Source organism: Nanorana parkeri, unplaced genomic scaffold (genome assembly GCF_000935625.1).
Source record: "Nanorana parkeri isolate BGI_ZX_2015 unplaced genomic scaffold, ASM93562v1 scaffold295, whole genome shotgun sequence".
Lineage (NCBI taxonomy): Eukaryota > Metazoa > Chordata > Amphibia > Anura > Dicroglossidae > Nanorana > Nanorana parkeri.
Genome location: NW_017306563.1, coordinates 186,470 through 208,443, shown reverse-complemented (window position 1 = coordinate 208,443; position 21,974 = coordinate 186,470). Strand labels below are relative to the sequence as shown.

The 21,974-nt window shown below is 44.5% G+C and overlaps 1 protein-coding gene across 1 annotated transcript; it reads right to left on the bottom strand.

Moving 5' to 3' along the window:
• Nucleotides 1-8,676: 8,676 nt before the first annotated feature.
• AAR2 (AAR2 splicing factor homolog) lies at nt 8,677-20,204 on the bottom strand. The gene is made up of 5 exons (XM_018557661.1): nt 20,175-20,204; nt 14,390-14,933; nt 12,838-13,055; nt 11,108-11,337; nt 8,677-8,898 (listed from the first exon to the last, which is right to left on the bottom strand). Exons 2-5 carry the CDS (start codon nt 14,929-14,931, stop codon nt 8,677-8,679), a joined length of 1,212 nt encoding a protein of 403 aa, XP_018413163.1. The 5' UTR covers nt 14,932-14,933; nt 20,175-20,204.
• Nucleotides 20,205-21,974: the final 1,770 nt, after the last annotated feature.

Below are 21,974 nucleotides of genomic sequence, written 5' to 3'. Positions count from 1 at the left end.
AGGGATTTTCACTTGCCAATTTCAAACTCTCCCAAGAGAAACATAATGCTTGTTGCTTAAGCCTTGAAGACAGAGAGCCTGTTTAAAATTAGATTAGACAGATTGATATATTAAAATTAGATGAGATCGAGCCGGGGAGCAGAGTGCACATCTAACACCAGTATTTCCTCATTTATTTCCGCATGTACCCCTATTATAAATAATAATACCAAGTACCCCATATAGTAAGTGACAATACTCTATCAGAGTGTTGCAATGATTTCCAAGCAATCCCTTGTGCTTTAAAATAATTAAATATAGTAATAAAGTTTGTTTTGTGTAAGATTTAGAGTTCACTAGATGATAGATAGATAGATAGATAGATAGATAGATAGATAGATAGATAGATAGATAGATAGATAGATAGATAGATAGATAGATACTATAGATAGATAGATAGAAGGTTGAGAGAGCATAGAATGTATGTATGGATGGAAGGGGTAACGTGATAGGAAAATAGATGAGTGAATAGATAGATAGATAGATAGATAGATAGATAGATAGATAAATAGATAGATAAGGGGGAGAGATTGGGATGAATAAATGACTAGATAGAAGGTTGAGAGAGAATAGAATGTATGTATGTATGGATGGAAGAATAGAGTGATAGATAGATAGATAGATAGATAGATAGATAGATAGATAGATAGATAGATAGATAGATAGATAGATAGATAGATAATAGGGAGCTGCCCTGGATGAATAGGGCGAACACATACTTTATTACAAGGGAAAAGCTGTGATACACAAACATATGTTACCATACAGCCACTGTCATTATTTTATATCTGGGACACCAATGCGCTATTATGAAGAACAGGTCCATAAAGGTAACACTTTACTCCCTTTTGGATGTCCCTATAATTACATGTATCTAAATGGATCAGAACACTGGAATCTAGGACAATCAGCATTCTGTGTTAAAGAGGACCTGTCATAGGTACATAACAACTCAGCAAATTCTTCTTTCCATTCTCTAACTAGCACTGGAGAATATGCTTGTCATGGCCAACACGGGCAGTACATCACTGACAGTCTGATAAACAGAGTAAGCTAATGGCATTCCACCCAGTATGTGGCTAGATGTGTCTATGAGTGGGTGAACTGTAAGTACAGATTAATGAACCAACAAGAACTCACAAACTGTGCAGGACAAAGAGGATATAGATGGATTGCACTTGCATCCAAAGGGAGGTGGAAGCGACGCGCTAGATTTGTCTTCAACTGATGGAAACAAGATACTTAATTGAGCCAGATAGCTTGGGATTGGTGGCTTTTAACAATATGGGAGCACCCAACCAAGGAGCAACGGTAACTGGAACCTGAGAAGTCTATGTAAATATAGGCCAAAATGAGCACCAAACAACATTCCACGAGTCCAAACGTAATTTATTGCTTCCTCGAGTGACAAAACAGAATAAACAAGGGCAGCCAATGCATTCTGATGGCCAGACAATCCCCCTTCATCTGAGCCTTTACAATTAATCAAGTGTTAAATAGACCTGAGATGAAGATCCTGGATGTGGCAATCTGTCAGAGCCAGGAGAACCATCAGTAAGCGAAGCCTGTGATCAGTGGTAGAACGGCAGTGGCAGGCAGGGCGGCAGTCTGAAATCTTTTATAATAAACAAGAAGGTGTTACTGGCAGTCAGCTTTCCTATCCTATATGGCCAAATACCTGTGGACACCTGACCATCACACTTACTATATCTTCAAAAGTATGTGGACACCCCCTCAAATTATTGAGTTCAGATGTTCCCAGTGAAGGGTACTGGTAAAGTGGAACTAGACCCACCATTTTAATGGACTCTCACAACAGCTACTTTCAAGGTATGCCAGCTGTCAGGGTTGCCAGTGTGCTTATTTCAGCTCATAACAGAACTTTCAAGCCCTCCAATGGCCGGTGTCATAGCGGATCACATGTGCAGCACCATGGCAACTGCCATCCAAATAGAGGCTAAGATGGCACCTTCCTTGGCTGTAAGGCATGGGAGGTTGTATGCTATAACATACAAAGACATTTTAGACAATTGCACACTTCCAACCTTGTGACAACAGTTCAGGGAATCCCTTTTCTGTTCCAGCATGACTGTGCCCCTGTGCACAAATCCAGGCTCATAAAGACATGGTTTGATGAGTTTGATGTGCAGGAGCTTGTGGGGACAGTGGGACCAGAACGGACATGTGGGAGTAGAGGGGATGTGGGGGAGAGTGGTAGCAGAGGGGAGATGTGGAGAATGGAAGCAGAAGGGAGATGTGGGAGTAGAGGGGATGTGGGGGAGAGTGGGAGCAGAAGGGAGCTGTGGAAGAAGAGGGGATGTGGGGGAGAGTGGAAGCAGAGAGGAGATGTGGAGAATGGAAGCAGAAGGGAGATGTGGGAGTAGAGGGGATGTGGGGGAGAGTGGGAGCAGAAGGGAGCTGTGGGAGCAGAGGGGATGTGGGGGAGAGTGGTAGCAGAGAGGAGATGGGGAGAGTGGAAGCAGGGGGAGAGTGGGAGCAGAAGGGAGATGTGGGGGAGAGTGGTAGCAGAGGGGAGATGGGGAGAGTGGAAGCAGAAGGGAGATGTGGGAGCAGAGGGGATGTGGGGGAGAGTGGTAGCAGAGGGGAGATGGGGAGAGTGGAAGCAGAAGGGAGATGTGGGAGCAGAGGGGATGTGGGAGCAGAAGGGAGCTGTGGGAGCAGAGGGGATGTGGGGGGAGAGTGGGAGCAGAAGGGAGATGTGGGAGCAGAGGGAATGTGGGGAAAAGTAAGAGCAGAAAGGAGATGTGGGAGCAGAGGGGATGTGGGGGAGAGTGGGAGCAGAAGGGAGATGTGGGAGCAGAGGGGATGTGGGAGCAGAAGGGAGCTGTGGGAGCAGAGGGGATGTGGGGGAGAGTGGGAGCAGAAGGGAGATGTGGGAGCAGAGGGGATGTGGGAGCAGAAGGGAGCTGTGGGAGCAGAGGGGATGTGGGGGAGAGTGGGAGCAGAAGGGAGATGTGGGAGCAGAGGGGATGTGGGGAAAAGTGGGAGCAGAAAGGAGATGTGGGAGCAGAGGGGATGTGGGGGAGAGTGGTAGTAGAGAGGAGATGGGGAGAGTGGGAGCAGAAGGCAGATGTGGGAGCAGAGGGGATGTGGGGGAGAGTGGCAAAAGAAGGGAGATGTGGGAGCAGAGGGGATGTGAGGGAGAGTTCTGCTGAGATCCTCTGCATCTGCCGCTGCTGAGACCCTCTGCCCGAGACACCAGGCCAGCACCCTGGAGCAGAGTGGTAGCACATTGCTGTATAATGTATTGCTAGGATTTGTAGTCCTCTATAGCTGATGATATTCTGCATTATTGTGTAATGTATTGCTGGGATCTGTAGTCCTCTATAGCTGATGATATTCTGCATTGTTGTGTAATGTATTGTTGGGATTTGTAGTCCTCTATAGCTGATGGTATTCTTCTTCAGTGGCAGAACTACCAGGGTTGTAGCGGTTGCAGCTGTGACCAGGCCCTGGCACTCAACTACTGTCCTAAAATCATTAGTCTGCATTGTTTAAGACAAACTGTCACATGACACTAAAAAAAGGTATCAGTAATTGGTATCGGCGAGTATTGAGGAAAAGTATCGGTACTCATACTAGGCCTAGAAAAAATGGTATTGGTGCATCCCTACTCCCGTCCATGCACGTACAGACATGTAGTAATATGAATGGGAGGCAGAGTTAATAGACTACAAGTGCGGTGCATAGGCAGCCACCTGAGGGCGCCGCGGGTTGGGTGTGCAAAAATGCTCCTTCACCCGTGTAGGCAAAAAACTTTGCACCGGCCCTGGCTGCAGCAATCTATGGTCTCCGAGTCATCGCAATCTATACACTGCGTACTGGCTGTGAGGACGCCGAGGGACCATCGCTGCAGTAGAGGTGAGAGACTGGAGGGAGAGCTGTCACAGCCAGCAGGCTCGGAGGATTGGGTGAGTATAACTTTATATTTTTGACCCTAGGCCAAAATGAGCACTTAACCCTTGCAGTGTGGGGGTAGCCCAACAGCAAGGGTTAATCAAATTTTTACCCAGAGTTGTTCTTTATAATACCTAAGCGGATCTGCAGTTCTGCTTGGAAACTGCAGCTTCTTGGGCACTTTTATGATTAAGCGCAGTGATCGGTGCCCTCTAAGCACACTCTTCACCATACTGCGACTGCATCTGAAAACTCTCTTTTTATTTATAACCTTCTTTTCAAGTGTAAAAAAAGCGATGGGGCCTAAATCCACAATGGGTTACACTATGCCACTTTATTTAGTAAATAGGGCAAATATGTTTCGGCTCATTTATACAGGTCATGAGAAAGTCTTTAGCGTTCCAGGCACAGCAGCGCCCTCTGCTGAATCCGAAAAGGAAAACATACTTTTTTTTTTCCCAGGCTATAGTTAATCCAGGAATGAGGATTAAGAGCTTCTGGAGCAGAGTTGTAGCACATTCTCAGGGAGAATGAAGGTCACTACATGACTAAAGGATGTGATTATGCTATCATTATAAAACGTAATGTCATCTACACAAACTGTGGCCGGAGAGTAGTCAGTGTAAGAGTTATGACAAATGCCAACTATGCTGCTTGTGCGTCAATTGGATTTATTTTATTTTTTTAAGTGTTTCACAAGCCACAACATTTTTTGTTGTTTTGGATAGAATGGAAAGAGATAGAACCTCTGTCAGTATTACCTGTTCTGTCCCCTTTTTCAAGTTTTCTCATATTTCCTGTCCTGGTGACAACAATTGAGGGAAAAATCTCCAATTGGGACACAAATAACAATTTCAATGTAAAGGGGTGCTAGCCATTCCATTTGGGATGCACAGATACCGATATTATTTTTTTCTACTCGCCGATACAGAGTACCAATAACGGTGCCCTATTATCAGGCAGTGGGGTGGCGGATCTTGACCCCAATTGCCTGGGAAGCAGGTGCTCTATCAAAAGAACACCAGCTTCACTTCCTGAGGCTGCTTAGCTTCCTGACCAATCACAAAGCCAGATGGTGGGTCATGAGCTGCCATCCCACTTCCTGATTGGTCAGGAAGCCAGGCTGCTGAGCAACAAGTGAGCCCGGCTTCCTTGCCAATCAGGAAGCTGGGCGGCACGACATGGCCCGCCCTTTCCTGATTGGCTAAGAAGTCGGCTTCACTTGTTGCTCGGCAGCATGGCTTCCTGACCAATCAGGCGAGTCATGACGTGTCACCCAGCTTCCTGATTGGTTAGGAATCCGGCTGCACATGTTGATAGGCAGCCTGGCTTCCTAACCCATCAGGAAGCTGGGAGGCGGGCCCTAACCCACCACCCGGCTTCCTGATTGGAAAGGAAGCTGGCTCCATGCTCCCTTGGCACGGCTGGTCAGAGACCGAAGGTTTCGGTATCAGAGGTAAGTATTGTAGCATTTGGGCGAGTACAAGTACTTGCGCAAATACTCGCTATCGGTGCATCCCTACTTTCCATAGTCTACTAAAAAAGTGTTTTTATTGCTCTCTCTGTTTTTTTATCTGTAAAAAATAAGTTAAGACAACTGGACTTGCTGTATTTTTCTTGAAGACGTTTTACTGGTCATCCAACCAGCTTTCTCAATTCAGAATTACTTGTACATAAGCTGTTGGTCACAACCAGGTGTTGATTGCATTTGCATAATCGGAGTCTAGGAGGTGTTATTAACCTGCCCAGAGAGAGGTGTTAAAACAGCATTGTGTGTGGCAGACTTTTAGATTGTAAGCCCTCAGGGGCAGGGCCCTCCTTACCATCTTGTCTTAAATGGATTGGAGTAACATTCACCATATTTATTCCCAGAGAATTTTTGTACAAGTCATTCTGAATTGAGAAAGCTGGTTGGATGACGACTGAAACGTCTTCAAGAAAAATACAGCAAGTCCAGTTGTCTTGACTTGTATGAATGAGAACCTTCACAGACATGTCTGTTTTTTTATTTCCTTTCTGGGTGACAACACTGTCACCAGGGCAAGAAGCGAGCAATAATCTCCTAAGGCCTCATACAGCAATAAAACGTGACAAAAGATCTAAATGTTTCCCACTTTATCCAAAACAAAGTTTTAATTTGATTCACACATCCGTAAAAATAAACATTTTATTCAGGATAAATAATTCCCAGAGCACTATGGGTTCGCTGAATGGAGCACAACAGAAGCAGGATTAGTCTGATTGAAACCTGCCACTGTCTGATAAAGGATGCATCACCCTTGTGACTCATTTGGCCTTCCAGAGGCAACATGCTTCTTTTGGCAGAACTGAAATAGATGGCCGGATGACAAGCAGAGCTCCACCTGCTGGCTGGATACAAGACTACATCATTTTAATATGCAGCATTTCATATTTACTATATTTAAATATGTACAAAATAGCTGCATATTCCTTATAATGTCTTCCCGATACAGTTTATAGATATTCTTTACAAAGTCGGCTTAACATCAACTGATATTTAGTTGCAGAAGGACATTGGAAATACTTGACAGCCAGGTCCCCCTCTGTGTTTCAGGGGTGTTGACAACAGATCCTGTGTGAATGGCTCTCCATGCAGTATTTGCCTTTAAACTGTATGTAAACCATAATAATTAACTTCTCTTATTTGCTCCATTTTGATCTGATAAATACACCAATAAAATACAAATTTGTTTGAAATACCTGCTGTTCCTGCCAGAAACCTAGTGAGCTGATGACTTCCTGTGGTCTCTGCCTGTGCTGACTTCAATCAGCTTTATTCCCAGTTCTCTATGTGGACTACAGAGCCCTCTCCCCTCTATGTTATTGAGATGAAGAGCGTGTAAAATGTTCTGTCGGCTTTGTGTTAGCTATTCGATTACTTCCACGGGCTCTAAAAGCTGCACCCCCCCTTCCTCCATGTATCTCAGGCTTCACTGCCCCTTCTGCAAGCCCGGGATAGCCATGGCAGGTGTCAGTGACAAGGTGGGAGGGAGACCAATGAACATCCATTTGCTGATTTGTGAATGGATCCGGGAGCAACAATGAACTTGTCACTTCTGGTTTCAAAGTGGTCATTCCTGGGCCATAGAGGCTGGGGAAGAAGCTAAGTAAAATAACAAAATAAACCACACTTTTTTTAAGCATGCACGTATGTACCTACAGGCATAGTTCAGGGGTGCCTATGTGCAAAACTGGATTGGCCACACACTACATATCACCGCATACGCTGGAATGACAATAGTTCTATGGCCATTATTCATGGTTAACTCTAAACTGATGACCTGTAAAGGGTTTTAAAGCGTCGTTTATGGGCAGTTTTGGGTACTGAAGTGTATCACCATTTCCCGGTACTGAGCAGTTTTAGGGCATGACAAGTTTGGTATTTATATTTTACCAAAAAAATAGGCAAATGTATTGTTTTTGTGTGCACCAAAGGTAATTTAAATACATTTGTTACAAAAAAAAATTTGTTTTATAAAGTTACAAAAAAGAAAAAATGTAAAAATTGCAACTGCCACCATTTTCTTCTTCAGGATCTCTGCTTTCAGAAAATATATAATCCTATTGAGAGGGGAGGAGGTGTTAACTAATCTCCAGGCCTAAAATGTGTTACCAGCTTTGCCTGTTGAAAGTACAGCGAAGAAGTACATCGGAGTCCTGGCGTGCCCATCGGCTGGCACCCAGCCTTTCGGATGGGACTGATGAGTTTGGCCATATGAATGTGATCAGTGTCCTTATCACAAACTTTTCTATTTAGGTAGCAATAAGTAGCTTCAAACCTCTCTTTCAGCCTACATGTTACAAGTGGTCAAAGTACCGTAGATGCAAACTCTAAGTGAATGACAGTTTGCTAAAGCATAGTGTATCATAAAATTCTATTTTATTTCATTAAAAAAACAAAAATCACCTTTTTTCATCCCATTGCTGCTGATCTCTTGCAGCCTCTTCCCATTATGGCTACAAGACCTGATGGTGACAACAGTGGACCATGCTTGGTAATGTGTGTTGAAACGTCTAGTTGCAGTCTCAATCGGAAGCCCATGTGACATTGTAGGAGCACAATTGGTAGACAGGGATAGTTATTTGTAACCCTGTAACAGGAAACGCCTGAACAAGGACCTTCATGGCAGGATCATCAGATGTTATTTTAATGCAGATTTAAACATAATAAAATACAATTGAAATTACTTTGACATATAAAAAGAAGTGATTGGAATTTTTTTACATATACTTTAATAACTGCAGGTAAGTGCCCTTTTCTTACTCATTTGAAGGCTGCATGTCTTGTTATAGACAGCAGTATTTTCAGTTTTATGACATGTTGGAAAGACAGGATGCAGCAGTTAGCCACAAGATAAAGAACAGAATAGCCATTGTGTTCATTAGAAGTGTTCAATTACACTAATGTATTGACACCAAAAGTTGATGTGACATTGTCCAGCAACCCCCAAAAAGTGCTACCGAATATCAAGTACTGTCCACCTGGCTAGGAACCATAACAGATTTTGGGGCCCCTAATTGAAGTGGTATACAGGACCGATGCACCTCTGTCCTAGATCCTGGCCAGTCTCATGCTGCCTCCCCACCTGTATATTCAATCATCATCATAAAGAAGCATCCGGGTATGTTGCTTTACTGCTGAGAACATGTGCGACCAGTCATCAGTGTCATGTCATGCCTTGTTTGCGGTATTTCAGGCTATGAAGGGAGGACGGTCTCACTGTTCCCCTCTTCCATTGCATTTTGGTCCCTGATCTCATTTTCCCAACCCTCGGGGAGCGGGACAACAACCGGAGCGTAGTCTTGAGGATCCTCTTCAAAGTCCCACTGAAATTTCTTGGTCAGATGGGCCCGGAATCGGATGGCTCTTTTCTTCAGGTCTTTATTTGTGGACTGAGAACACAGGAATGAGAAAAGAACCTGGAGAAAAAAAAAGGAGGCAATAACCACAGATACACATTATGTCAAAAGAGAAACTTCATGTTCAGTAGCCCTGCCCTACATATGACGGCTCACAAATTGTACCATGGAACTTGTTAAAGGAGAACTATGAGGTGAGTGGTTTCCACTCACCTCATAGTTCGAGCCGGCCTGTGACAATGAGACTGTCACAGGTCGGCTCAGTAGATCGGGAGGTGAGCGAACACATACCGGCGCTCGCTCACTTCTTGATCATATCCCTGCAGAGAGCCGTGAGTGTTAGTGACGGCTCCCTGCAGGTGGCGGGTACAGCTGGCTCTGCCTCTAGATAGGCAGAGCCAGCTGTTAATGACGCAGCTGGGCGGATCTCGTCCGTAATGTCGGGATCCGTCCCGGCTGCGGTGGTCTCAGTATACCGCGAGCTGTAGCCCTCGGTATACTGAGCTTTGGGTCACGGGAGGACACTAGTTTATGTCCTCCCGTGACCCTGGGGAGAACTATGGGGGAAAGCACTGACCCCATAGTTCTCCTTTAAAAGCCATTCAAGGGAAACTCATACTAAGAAAATATGTGGGCTTTAACATGACTTCACTTTCTTTTTCCTCATGCTGGTTGACTGGGTATTACAATCAATCTGAAAACACTGTTCTGACTATACTAGTAGCATGGTTGCTCCAGGTTAGTGACTACTGTATGAAAGTATTGTGCCAAAAACAGCCAAGCAACTAGTATCTCCCGAAGGTGGTTAGATATTGCATCAGCTGCCAGCTGTGTGACTACTGCGTCCCAGAGGTAATCATGGGCCGACAATCCTCTTCAACCATCCCTTTACCGAACCAAGTTCACGATCAGCCACCAGCTAAAGGTGACTGTTGCAAAAATGAAAGTTAATATGAAACCCAGAAAAGAACACCTTTAATACTCAACTGTAACATTGCTCATTCCTTGGATTTTTGCTCTATTAAAGAGTTATGGCTGCTGGCAGAATCTGACACTTCCAGGTGTGTCAGATTTCTGTGCCTGCCCCATTCTGCAGTACAACCAGAGCCTGCTATTCCATTTTAATCTCCCTGGGACATAGCTGTGGCTGAAAATGTAGCTTGGAAAGTGGTGGTGGGGGTATAGTAACTGCAACCAAACACTTCCTGTAACTCACTCATTCACATGGTTGTGGAATAATTAATTTTTTTCTTCTTTAAGGTTTACATTTTTGGAGCTGTACACCAGCCTCTCTCAACCAGGCTGCTGTGGCACACTGTGGTGCCTTCTGGCTTTATGCTTTTTAATGGTACAGGAGTGCCAGCCACCAGCACCATGAAAATGCATGATGCTAATACAGAGTGGGCTGCATCCAGGCTCACCCTCAGCATCATGTTTTGCCCCCTGTCATTTCTGATGGGAAATGGGGCTTCTGATAAAAAAGGGGGGACTCTGATGTGAAAAGATGTTTGTTTTTTGCATGGGGTCCACCCTTAAAATTCATACCAGACCCCTATCTATGATAAGCAATTGATATACATTTTGTGGAAACCACAAACCACTATTCGTTCCGGAAATAAGATAAGGAGTGGTTTTGGCTGTGCTGGGGTGTGTTCATAGGTCATTCAAAACTGTTTAACAGAATACTTGTTAACACATGAAATGACAGTAGGCATTATTGAACCACAAGTGTGAAACCACACTTAAAGAGACACTGTCATCTTGTCCATGCAAATGACAGTGTCTTTGTAAAGACCCCCTCCGGTTATAGTCACCTTACCAGCAGTACCCTTGCCACTCCACTGCAGCCAGCACTGTGTTGCTGATGTCAGACGCTTAGAAAATTTATGATGTCACTCTTCCAGTCGCAACAGTGCTGATGTCTAGCAAATGGTTGCTACCCCCAAAGCACTGTTCAATGGTTTGAAGTCACATGCTTCCCCATACCCAGAAGCACAGAGTATTCTTGCCAGCTGTGCTAAATGAAGGAATGGCGAGGAAGCAATGGTAGGGAAAGTGTAACTGATGGTGGTAGGGTGCTGGATCCTTTACAAAGGCACTGTCACTTTGCCCTGAATGCACAAGGCAACAGTCTCTTTAAAGCCCAATTTCATACTGGCAAGCTTGATCTCAGTCAGAAATGAGGCAGCTAGGGATCTGGCATTTTCAGAAGGCTTTCAGCAATGGCAGTCATTCAGTACAGGTATACTATAACGAAGGGCGCAATTACCTGCAGAGTGCTGGTCAGAAAGTTGTTCTGGGACACAATGTCGATGAAGAAGTCTGTGGGCACTTGGGCCAGCTGGTGATACAAGATGGAGATGAGCTCAATGTACAGATCTGGGTGCTGTACAGAGTAGGTCTCTGCTCGACATAGAAGGTTCAGCAAACTCTTCCACTGTTCGAACCCTTCGTATACATTCCCCAGGATGAAGCACACAAAGGCAAACTGCAGTTCAGCTGGAGAAAAACACAGAATCGCCTATGTAAAAAAAAATGATTATTTCCAAGTCCTGGGAGGTAAGAGCACAGGCAACTTCCTGTCTGCAATTGTGCATTCACAGAGTACTTGTGACTTTATATGACGCTAAACTGAGTCTGAACATACTCAGACAAAATACATATATGGGAGCCATTTTTCTGAAAGATTTGTTTTTCTGTCTGCCCAGTCTTGAGATTGACACAGCACAGCAAACTGGATGACACCACTTACAGGTAAGAAATACAGCGGTGTTCCTTCTCCATCCCTGGCCTGCCGACAGTAAAGGAGCAATGAGGTCATCCCCCTGCTCTTCTCTTATCCACAGATTTGTATGCAGCACACTCAATTGGCTCCTAGCGATTTCTCTCCCTTTCCTAGTATGAGTGTTGCTGTATGGGGGATTGCAAGAGGCTGACACGGTTATTCACAAAAGGGTGAAGAGTTTGGAGATGGCAGGAGAAGTGAATAACCTAGGACAACATAGCTGAACCAGAAAGTGAGCTGATCCAGAAAGTGAGCTGATTTGGAGAATTTCTCCAAATCAGCTATGTTGTCCTAGATTGTTCCCTTCTCCTGCCTTCCCCAAACTCTTCACCCTTTTGTAAATAACCCTGCAAGTCATATTTAGGAACTTACATGACTTGCGTGAAAAAATACATTTAATGATGTATTACGCATACAGAGCTGCATTCATTTCTGTCTTTTATAACTAACTAGAGTTCAGGTTTAATGAGTCAATATGCAAAGTGCAATAAACTACAGCATCTGGTCAGCAATTATCTTTAATTGCTCTGATGGCTGTAGACAGGAAGAAATTGGATTGGTTGATGCGCATAACTGCACAAGTAATGTATCACCGATACAGTGAAAGGGTTTCTACCTCTGAAGAGTAAAGCTGGCTATACACTGGTTGCTGGGCTGAACAAAAGAAATCTATAGTTTGCCCTATAGGTGAGGAATCTCCCCTGCTGGCTGTCAGAATACCCAAAGAGTGACTACAGCTGACTGACTGCAGTCACTGTTCAGCCGATAATTTTCAATTCAAGTTTGTCGAGTTAAGTGTTGCCAGCAGGGCCACCTACTGTTAAGAGTTTCAGCCAATTCTTATGAATGTTTGGGCAGCTTCAGTGTAAACTCATGCTCACATCCCACTCTTTGGCTGTATTAGCAGCACTGCTAAGCAGCATCAAAGCGATCTCCACTGGAACTGCTGCTTGGCTTTTCTCACCCCGACACAGATTAGATGTTGTTTCAAGGCATTGGATTTCAAGGTCAGATCTCACTGTTAAAGAAGCTAATCAGCACTTCTAAAACAACTGATCAGCTGGGCCACCAAGCAGAGAAAGCCGCTGAAAATCAGCAGAGGGGGCCATGTGGACAGGTATTCTACCCTCCCCCTTGCCCCTTATAAAAACTCAAATTACGGGCAAAGAAAAAAAAATGACCCTTGCAGTGTTTTACAAAACATTTCCGCTTACCTAGTATATCCAAAGTTTTTTCTGGGTAGTATTCATCTATCAGCTGCCCTAGGGCGTAGGACAGGTCCATGCTGTGCAGCGTGACTTCAGCGGGAGTGGCATTCTTTGGATACGTTTTCTCTGGAACTACGCTAAAGCGGATTTCCGTTCCTTCTTTTTGTTTCATCTGTGGAAGTCTTGACAAGCCCTCCTTATAGTTCTGACACATTGTGTCATATCTAAACATGGAGCAAGTATATCAGTGAAAGAGTACATCATGCAACCCTATATACAAGGCAGCAAAATTCGGAACCGTCAAACCATGAAACATCTTTTTAGTTCGATGCAACAAGTCCACCTAAATTGTAAACCCAGTCAATGTAAGTCTAGTTTTGGATAAGTGGGAAAGGATTAGAACCCATGTTGGGTTTTACTGCCCTCTAGGGTTCCTACAGAGATTTCCCCTCATATACCTACATTCTTTCACTCATCCATCTCCCTGTTCAGCCATTGGGAGCAAACAAAGCAAGCCCTTTGTTAGTTACAAGAGGCAGATCAAGGTGTTGGCAGACCATACGTTGGTAGGAGCATGTACTTTTTGTGTCCTGGAAATGCAGAGGTGTACAAGTTTACTTTATAGGGCACTTTATAATACACCTATCCTTTAAGCATCAAAGAGTTAGATCATCAGGAGAAGAAAAGAGCATTATCTGAATAGGTAGGGAGGGAGGGAGGGATGCACCGATACCAGTTTTTCAGTATCTAGTACCAATATTTTTTTTTGGTACTCGCCCATACCGAGTACCAGTGCCTTGTGACCATTTTATCAGCAAGTCGGGCGGCTTCCTGATTGCCTGGGAAGCCGGTGTTCTAGCAAAAGAACACTGGCTTCACCTGCCGAGGCAGCCTGGTTTCCTGACCAATCAGGAAGCCGGGATGCGAGTCATGATGTGCTGCCCGGCTTCCTGATTGGTTAGGAAGCCAGGCTGCTTACCAACAAGTGAAGCTGACTGCCCAGTTAATCAGGAAGCCGGGCAGCACGTCATGACCTGCTACCCGGCTTCCTGATTAGCTAGGAAGCCAGATTCACTTGTTCCCGACCAATAAGGAAGCTGAAAGGCGGGTCATTACGTGCTGCTGGCTTCCTGATTGGTTAGGAAGCCAGGCTGCTAGGCAACAAGTGAAGCTAGCTTACTAGCCAATCAGGAAGCCAGGTAATAACCCACCGCCCGCCTTTCTGATTGGAAAGGAAGCCGGCTGCATGCTCCCTCTGCACTTGCGGTCAGACGGAGGTAAGTATAGGAGCATTTGGGTGAGTACGAGTTCTCGCCCAAATACTCGGTATCGGTGCATCCCTAAAGGTAGGCATTACAAATAGCTCCTGACTCAGACACTGAGAATTTAAGCCAATATAGTCAAGATCAGGCCTCTTCTGAATGAAGGACCAAAGGGGTTATACATCTGGTTATTATCAAGTGGTCTTCTGATTCAAATTGAAACCTAGTGGATTAGGTGAGCAGACATCAGATCAAACTAGGTCAAGCCCCATAACCTCCTATGCTTCCATATTTACCTGGGCAAGTTGTGCTTAGCACGATCCTCTGTGTGGGTCATTTTCTCAGTAGGAAGAACCTCCGGGAAGGAGCATATTGTCCCACAGGCAGGTTGCAACTTTAGCATGGCCTCTTTAGTAATGTAGCTGGTTAGAGATACCCAGCGACGCAAGCTTTCATAAGGGTAAGGCCCCAAGAACGGATCCAAAGAAGGAAGCTGTTCCCGTAGAACCTCAGCCTCCTCTTGGGAGGTAGGGATCATCTCTTCTCGTTGAGCATCCCACTGTAGGAGGCGGATGGCCTTCTGCTCAAGGAAGAAGAAAATGCCAGAACGTGGCCCCGTTTCTCCAGGGGCTCCCCTCAGCCTCTTCACACTATAGTGGATAAAGTGAAGTCCTGGAGGCACCATCTTCACCCCTCGGAAACGAGGACCAACTTCCCAGCTGTTTAAGTCTATACCGAATTCCGAGCCTTCTGGAAATCCTAAAATCACAAGCGTGGCCCCTTCGAAGAACAGCTGCCGGGCCAGATCAGGATCCATTTCTGTAGATGTGCCGGCCATTTCTTTGAGAGAAAAAAAAAGCAAACAAACAATGGAGTGATTTACTCTGCAAAACATGATCATGCCACTCGCGTTCTATTATTTAAAGGATAAACATGAAACACAAACTTTCAAAAAATTATAGACAAGTAAGATTCCTTTCCAATAACATTGACGTGGACCTAGCATCAGATATATTGTTTAATGTTAAGCACAGGCATGCTAAGCAATGTGTAGAGGTGCCCATACACCTTATGATTATCATTCGATTTCTTTCGTCCCGTCATCGAACCCCCCTTTTTCTTGTCTGTAAACACCACTAATCCATCGATTTTCGTACGATTCGGAAAACGTTTTCATCTGTCCCTCCAGTGCTGCTGCGGGTCTCCGATCCAGCGCTGACTCCTCTGTCCTTGCTGGCACTTCCTGTCCCACGGTGTCTGCATGCGGGTGCACGCGTCCATAGACTTACCTTGTGTCTCTCCTGGCCGAAAATTTGAACTGCACTTGCGCCCGCCCCAAGATGCTTTGCGGGCGCCCGAGAATTTTCGGACTTGAGCGTGCGGCGAAGACACAGGTAAGTTTAAACCGCTTTTAAAAAAAACTTTTTGCATATATCTACTGCTTACTGGCAGTAGATATATGCAAAAACACCGGAGGGTTTAGAAACCCTTTAAGCCTGGTCATACACCTATAGATTTTTGATCGGAAATTTTTGTTGCTGGCAGGTTGGATTCTAGCTCAAATACCCCATCATGCACAGACCAATGCCGATTTCCATAATCGTTCGTTAACAATACTAACTCACTGCATTTTGTCGATTGACAGAACAGATTTTCGTTTGCACATGTGCAGTGTTCTTGCTGTGATTTTTTTCGTCTGATAATGCTACTAATCCATCGATTTTTATTCGATTAGAGGAGGAAGCCTAACCTCCCTTAAAGGCACAGAGACGCACAAAGGATCCCGCACATCCCAATGGCAGCTGAGACCCCCCATGCGTCACTGCACCAAATCAGTCAAGCAAAACACATGACAAACGCACTCATCAATTCGTCACCAGCTTTATCGCAAGGTGCACACGGAATGGGCTTTAAACAGTCAAACAGCAAAAAATTGTCCTGGCACACTCACAAGCTAGCATGTAAAAAAACTTGTCTCACACTAAGGTTAAAAGCAGGAAAACTTTTTGATGTTTGACAGTTTAAGGCTATAGCCAGGGGATACTATAAATGTGTTTACAATGTATCATGGACTAGGTTCTTAGGAGTTAACTCATGATTCCTGTTGCCAGTGCACTGTAAAGAATGTTAAGGTGCCCATACACTCCACGATTATCGTACGATAAGCGCGGAAAATCCCGCGATCGTACGATAATCGTGCAGTGTATGGAAGGTGTGCGACCGTTTTTACTGCGTTTCTAAGACGGTCGGCTGGTTTGAATCATGATTGTGAGATAACTGCCGCACGGGCCGGTGTGCACAAGCGCACACTGCCCGTTCAGCATTTCGGTCATCGGAAGCCCGCCCCTCAGCGCAAGTACGATCTTCCTGTCCAAGATGGGCAGATCGTACGTTTTTTAAAATTACTTTACAACCCTCGCAAGACAAAAGTCTTGCGTGGGTTGTAAAGTGTATGGCCACCTTTAGACTGTGCGATAACCCCAGAATCTTCCATGTGATCCACTGTTGGGGGACCTCCAGCTCAAGTTCCATTGAGAAAAAACTGGGCTTACTGGCAAAACATCGGGACAAGATCAAATCCTGGCTATGTCCCCTATGATAGCACATGTACAGTTGTGGACTAACTAGCCTCCAATATTGACCTAAAATGGCCATACACTAATAGATTTCTTTTGATTAGCCTAGAGGCTGAATGATAGATCCCTAACATAGATTCCTCCATCTATGCTAGTATGGCCCAGGAGAAGGCGAACTTGGAGAGCTAGAGGTCCCCCAACAGGGGAGTGCATGAAAACTTGTGATACTCTTAATAAATACCATCACACAGTCTATGTACTTAAAGTGATATGAAAGCCAAAAGGTGTTTAAGCTATTTTAAATGCTGATGAAATCACTTACAATAGATGGTGCTTCTTGATGTTTAAAAGTTTCCGTTTCCTGCAGAATCATCTGGCCCCCTGTTTCTGCAGGTCCCAACATCGCATTTAAGGGTGGCTCCTTTCCCTTAGGGTTTCCATAGGGTCCTATGGAGCCACCCTTATGTGTGCTAGCAAGCTGTATGTGTCTCCACAAACACAGCAAGGCAACCCACTCCCTTTTTCCAAGCTAGTAGATGAATGGCTGCTAGAGACTTTGCTATACCTTGTGATCTTGTACTGGACAGGAAGTTTAGGGACACCGAGCTGAAAGAGTTGGCGCTGCCTAAGTGCTTGGTCAACAAGTTTAATAAATACTTTTCTGGGCAATGTATATTTGTTTAATCTGTATTCGTTATATAAAAATGTTTGAGCGTTTAATACTACTTTAACACAGCATCCTCAGCAGGAACCACAAGTTTATTTTCTGGAAGGTTGAGAGATATTATATACTTTAAAGAACTCCGGACAGAAATGTTGATTAACTCTTGCAGCGGGGCTACCCCCGCACTGCAAGGGTTAACTGTGCGTTTTGGTCTAGGAAAAAAAAAAAGTTACACTCACCCTATCCTCGGAGTCGGCAGCGCTCCCTTCAAGGAGAACTATGAGGTGAGTGAAAATCACTCAGCCTCATAGTGCTAGCCGACCTGTGACAATTAAACTGTCACACGTCGGCTCAATAGATCGGGAAGTGAGCGAACACATAGCGTCGCTCGCTCACTTCTCGATCCTTTCCCTGCAGAGCCGTGACTGTCACTCACGGCTCCCTGCAGGGATTCCCCCCTCCCATGTCCGATCATCCATCCACTGGCTGAACGGACGTGGGAGAGGGCGGGTACAGCTGGCTCTGCCTCTAGATAGGCAGAGCCAGCTGTCACTCATGCAGCTGGCTGGATCCAGACAGTATTGTCGGGATCCCTCCCGGCTGCGGCGTCTCAGTATAACGCGCGCTGTAGCTCGCGATATACTGAGCTTTGGGTGACGGGAGGACGCTAGTTTGTGTCCTCCTGTTACCCTTAGGAGAACTATGGGGAAAAACACTGACCCCATAGTTCTCCTTTCAGCCTGTCTCCTCCTCTGCTGCAGCAATAGTCCCTCGGCGTTCTCACGTCCTATACACTGTATTGGACGTGATGACATGAGGATTCCTAGACTGCTGCAGAGGAGGGGAGAGACGCCCAAGAGACTGGTCTAAGATCTGGCCGGCTCGGAGGCTCAGGTAAGTATTGGAGTTCTTCTTTAACCCCTTCATGATAAAAAAATGCAATAAATACATTCATTTATTTGTCCCTTATTTTATACACTTTTTTTTTTACACTTTTCACCATTTTTTTTTTACTTTTCACTTTTTTTTTTACTTAAAAATGTTATTTTATTTATTTAATAATATAAAGCAGTCATTGTGAATTAATCTCGCTGTTACTGCTTGATAAATTAATACATTTTTGGTTATTATCAGGCTGCTTCAAACTTCAGAACAGCCAATAATAAGTTAGTGACACTGATCCTGCAGCAGTTCAGGATTCAGCTGTTACTAAAGGTTTTCTGATTGTTGCAACAACGATCAGCAAACAAACATTCTTCTTCCAGGAATAGATACATTATAGGAATAGACACATTATGTATCTATTCATGAAAGAAAAGAAAAAAATAAGCCAGTATAGGTTGAGAGAGATATCTCTCTTGATCTATACGAGCTGTCAGAATGCTGGCAAAAGCCGGCATCTGTGTCCCCGCTCTGCTGTGACTCTCAGACACCCGATATTAAGGTATCGGGTGTCTGAAAAAGGTTAACCCTTTCATTAATGAATGCCTCTGTAGTAAGGGCATCCATTAATGAATGTTAAAAGCTGATTCTCAGCGATTAACAGCCCTCTAAAGCAGCAAATAACTCGTCACGTACAGTGTACGTGACAAGTCATTTGGTCCCTTTGTGGCTGGACGTACAGTGTACGTCTCCCGTCACGAAGGGGTTAATGGAGTATGTGGAGTACAAAAAGAGAGACAATTAGTGCAGTGGTATTATTATTATACAGGATTTGCGTAGCGCCAACAGTTTGCGCAGCGCTTTAAAATATAAGGAAGCCATTACAATTCAAGACAAGATGGTAAGCAGGGCTCTGCCCGTGGGGGCTTACAATCTATACGGGAGGGGCAATTGATACATGAGGAGGTAGCTGTGTGAATATGATATTACTGAAGGTTTACTGGACTGCATATTTTATACTGCTTGCACATAGGAGGAGATGTTCAGGTGTGCTGATACATGGATTCAATCATGATTTCATTAAGTGTTTTAATTTCAACTAGAAAATGGTATTGTAACTTTTACTCCTAGGAACCAGGCTGGTGATTAATTTCCTTGCAAAGTACTGAAGGCCGCTAGACTCTGTGTAAAAGGCTTTTTTGTTTCAAGTGAGTTTTGCATTCACAAGTCAACAGTAATGAAAAACTCCCTTAAAGCCGGTCAGGAGGAGATCAAATGCAGGTCAAAGGCACGTATCAATGAATTCTGAATGATCTCGGAAGAGAAGTGTCTCAAAGGGATTTATCAACTTACCTGATCCTCAGTCCCTGCAGCCTCTTCTTCCCCCAGGCTTCAGTGGTCTAAGGACCCATGACATCATCTATTAGATATGGAGATGCAGAGAGTCTTACTGCAGCTAGAGTAGAGGGGGAGACAGGTGAGCGCTGGCTCCCGCAGGACTGAGAATCTGGTGAGTATATATTCTTGTTTCCGGCTCCTAGAGAAAAACAAGCAGTTAACCCTCGCAGTCTGGGGGTGGCCACACTACAAGGGTTAACTTTTCTGCACACTTGGAGTTCTTCTTTAAATCAGGGAAATTGAATGCATAGAATTACCAGATCAGCTACTCACAGATATATGTGAGTGCAGGCACACATGTGAGTTTAGTGCAACCTGCACACATGTAAAAAGACCACAAACATCATAAACAACAGTACACACATCATACAGAAGCCCTCACAACACTTATCACAAGCAAGACTGCAGAGCAGCCATGGAAATAGGTGTTCCGTCTGTATTTGTCTCTCCCCCCTCTCTGTAACTAATACAGTGCACTCAGAAGTCACCCTCTGCCTGAATTCTATCCTGTATGTGCTCATGATTCCCTTCACCCACATGGTACTAATACACAGCACTCACCTGCAGCTGCAGAACCACTTCCTGTGTCCCACATAACCCTTCCCCCCAGAAACAGAGCGGATACTCCTCGAGTTCCGCCTCTCCTCTGTTCCGTCTAGCTGTGTGTTCGTGAGGGAGGGGTGTCAGAGGGCAGACAGCAAATGTGGTCAAATCCTGCCAGACACCAGTAAAATTCCGTTCGTAATGTTACGTTTAACAGCTGTTTACAACTGTAGTGAGGAGGATAATTGTAGGAGCTGCATGGAAATTTAATTCTGGTTATTTATCTGAATACAAAACAAAGTTGTAATGCTAAGGGACTGTTCACACCTATGCGTTGTGTTAATCGTACAGTAGCGTGGTTTTGGACTTTTTCACACCATGTCCGGATCATGTCCAGACCAGAACAGTTTGATCCCAGACCAAAAAAGCATCCCAATGTATCCCTATGGTATTTCTGGGCCCTCTTCACATCCGCCAGTGACAGCCAGCAGTATGAGATGCCATAGCGATCCAGGCGGCCCGAACAGCGGCCAGGATGTCCTGGCCGGGTTCCCCGGGCCCCATAGCGGCCGCCTGTAAGTGCCCCTTGGGGGGGGTCTCTGACATCCTGCACTGATAGTATGTCCTCAGTATACTAGGTTGAATAACTGAGGACATCTCATCCACTTTAATTTGTTATGGTCTGTGTAATTGGGGGTGGCATCGGTGTGCCTTTTGCCTAAATATTCTGTGCTGAAAGGTTTCCTTTACTCACACACCACCACGTATACATCCATACTCAAAGGAAATAGATATACAGGGTTCAGATTTTTATTAACCGCACAGAGTGGCATTGTTCATATGTGTTGGGAACTTTGGAAGGGGTTGCTCTTCCTTACTGCTATACATGCATATGTAACATACTTTCAAAGTGCACTTATCCTGTTTGTCCCCATTCCCACAAACTAAATAATCCTTCTCCCTCCTATATATTGTCACAGGTCGGCTTAGAACTATGAGGTGAGTGGAAATCACTCATGTCATAGTTCTCCTTTAACTGACTCTGAAAAGTCAAAAATTGTAAAGTCTTTCAGAGAGATGCAGCACTCTTGAAGTTTCTAAAATATTGGGTCGTGATTACAGAACCATCAATTTTTTTTGTTGCAAATAGTCAACAGGGTTGCAAGAAACGTGTGGAGAAAGAAAGACGCAAATTAACTGCCAAAGATTTGAGAAGAATGAAACGTGAAGCTCCCAGGAACCCATCATCCTCCAGGGCTGTCATATTCCAGAACTGCAACTTACCTGGAGTACCCAGAAGTACAAGGTGTTCAGTGCTCAGAGACATGGCCAAGGTAAGGAAGGCTGAAATCTGACCACCACTGAACAAGACACCAGTTGAAACGTGAAGACTGGGCCAAGAAATATCTGAAGACAGATTTTCAAAGGTTTTATGGACTGATGAGATGAGAGTGACTCTTAACAGACCAGATGGATGGGCCCATGGCTAGATCAGTAACGGGCATAGAGCTCCATTTCGACTCAGACGCCAGCAAGGTGGGGTCCTGGTGGGCAGGTATTAATAAAGATGAGCTACTTGGACCTTTTCGGGTTTAAGATGGATTCAAAATCAACTCCCAAACCTACTGCCAGTTTTTAGAAGACACTTTCTTCAAGCAGTGGTACAGGGAAAAGTCTGCATCTTTCAAGAATGATTTTATTCAATAAATATTTTTATAATAATCATTTTAATTTTTTTTTTTAATAAATCTAATATTGTTTTAATAATGCAACTGTATCTGATAGTTACACTATTAAATAAATGATATGGCAGATGAA

What these genes read in the sequence shown, in the direction of transcription:
- AAR2 (XM_018557661.1), bottom strand. Translation starts at nt 14,931, where the DNA reads ATGGCCGGCACATCTACAGAAATGGATCCTGATCTGGCCCGGCAGCTG. An exon ending in GCTAAGCACAACTTGCCCAG is followed by an intron (nt 13,056 to 14,389) that starts GTAAATATGGAA and finishes CTCCATGTTTAG; the next exon opens with ATATGACACAATGTGTCAGA. An exon ending in TTCTGACCAGCACTCTGCAG is followed by an intron (nt 8,899 to 11,107) that starts GTAATTGCGCCC and finishes TTTTTTCTCCAG; the next exon opens with GTTCTTTTCTCATTCCTGTG.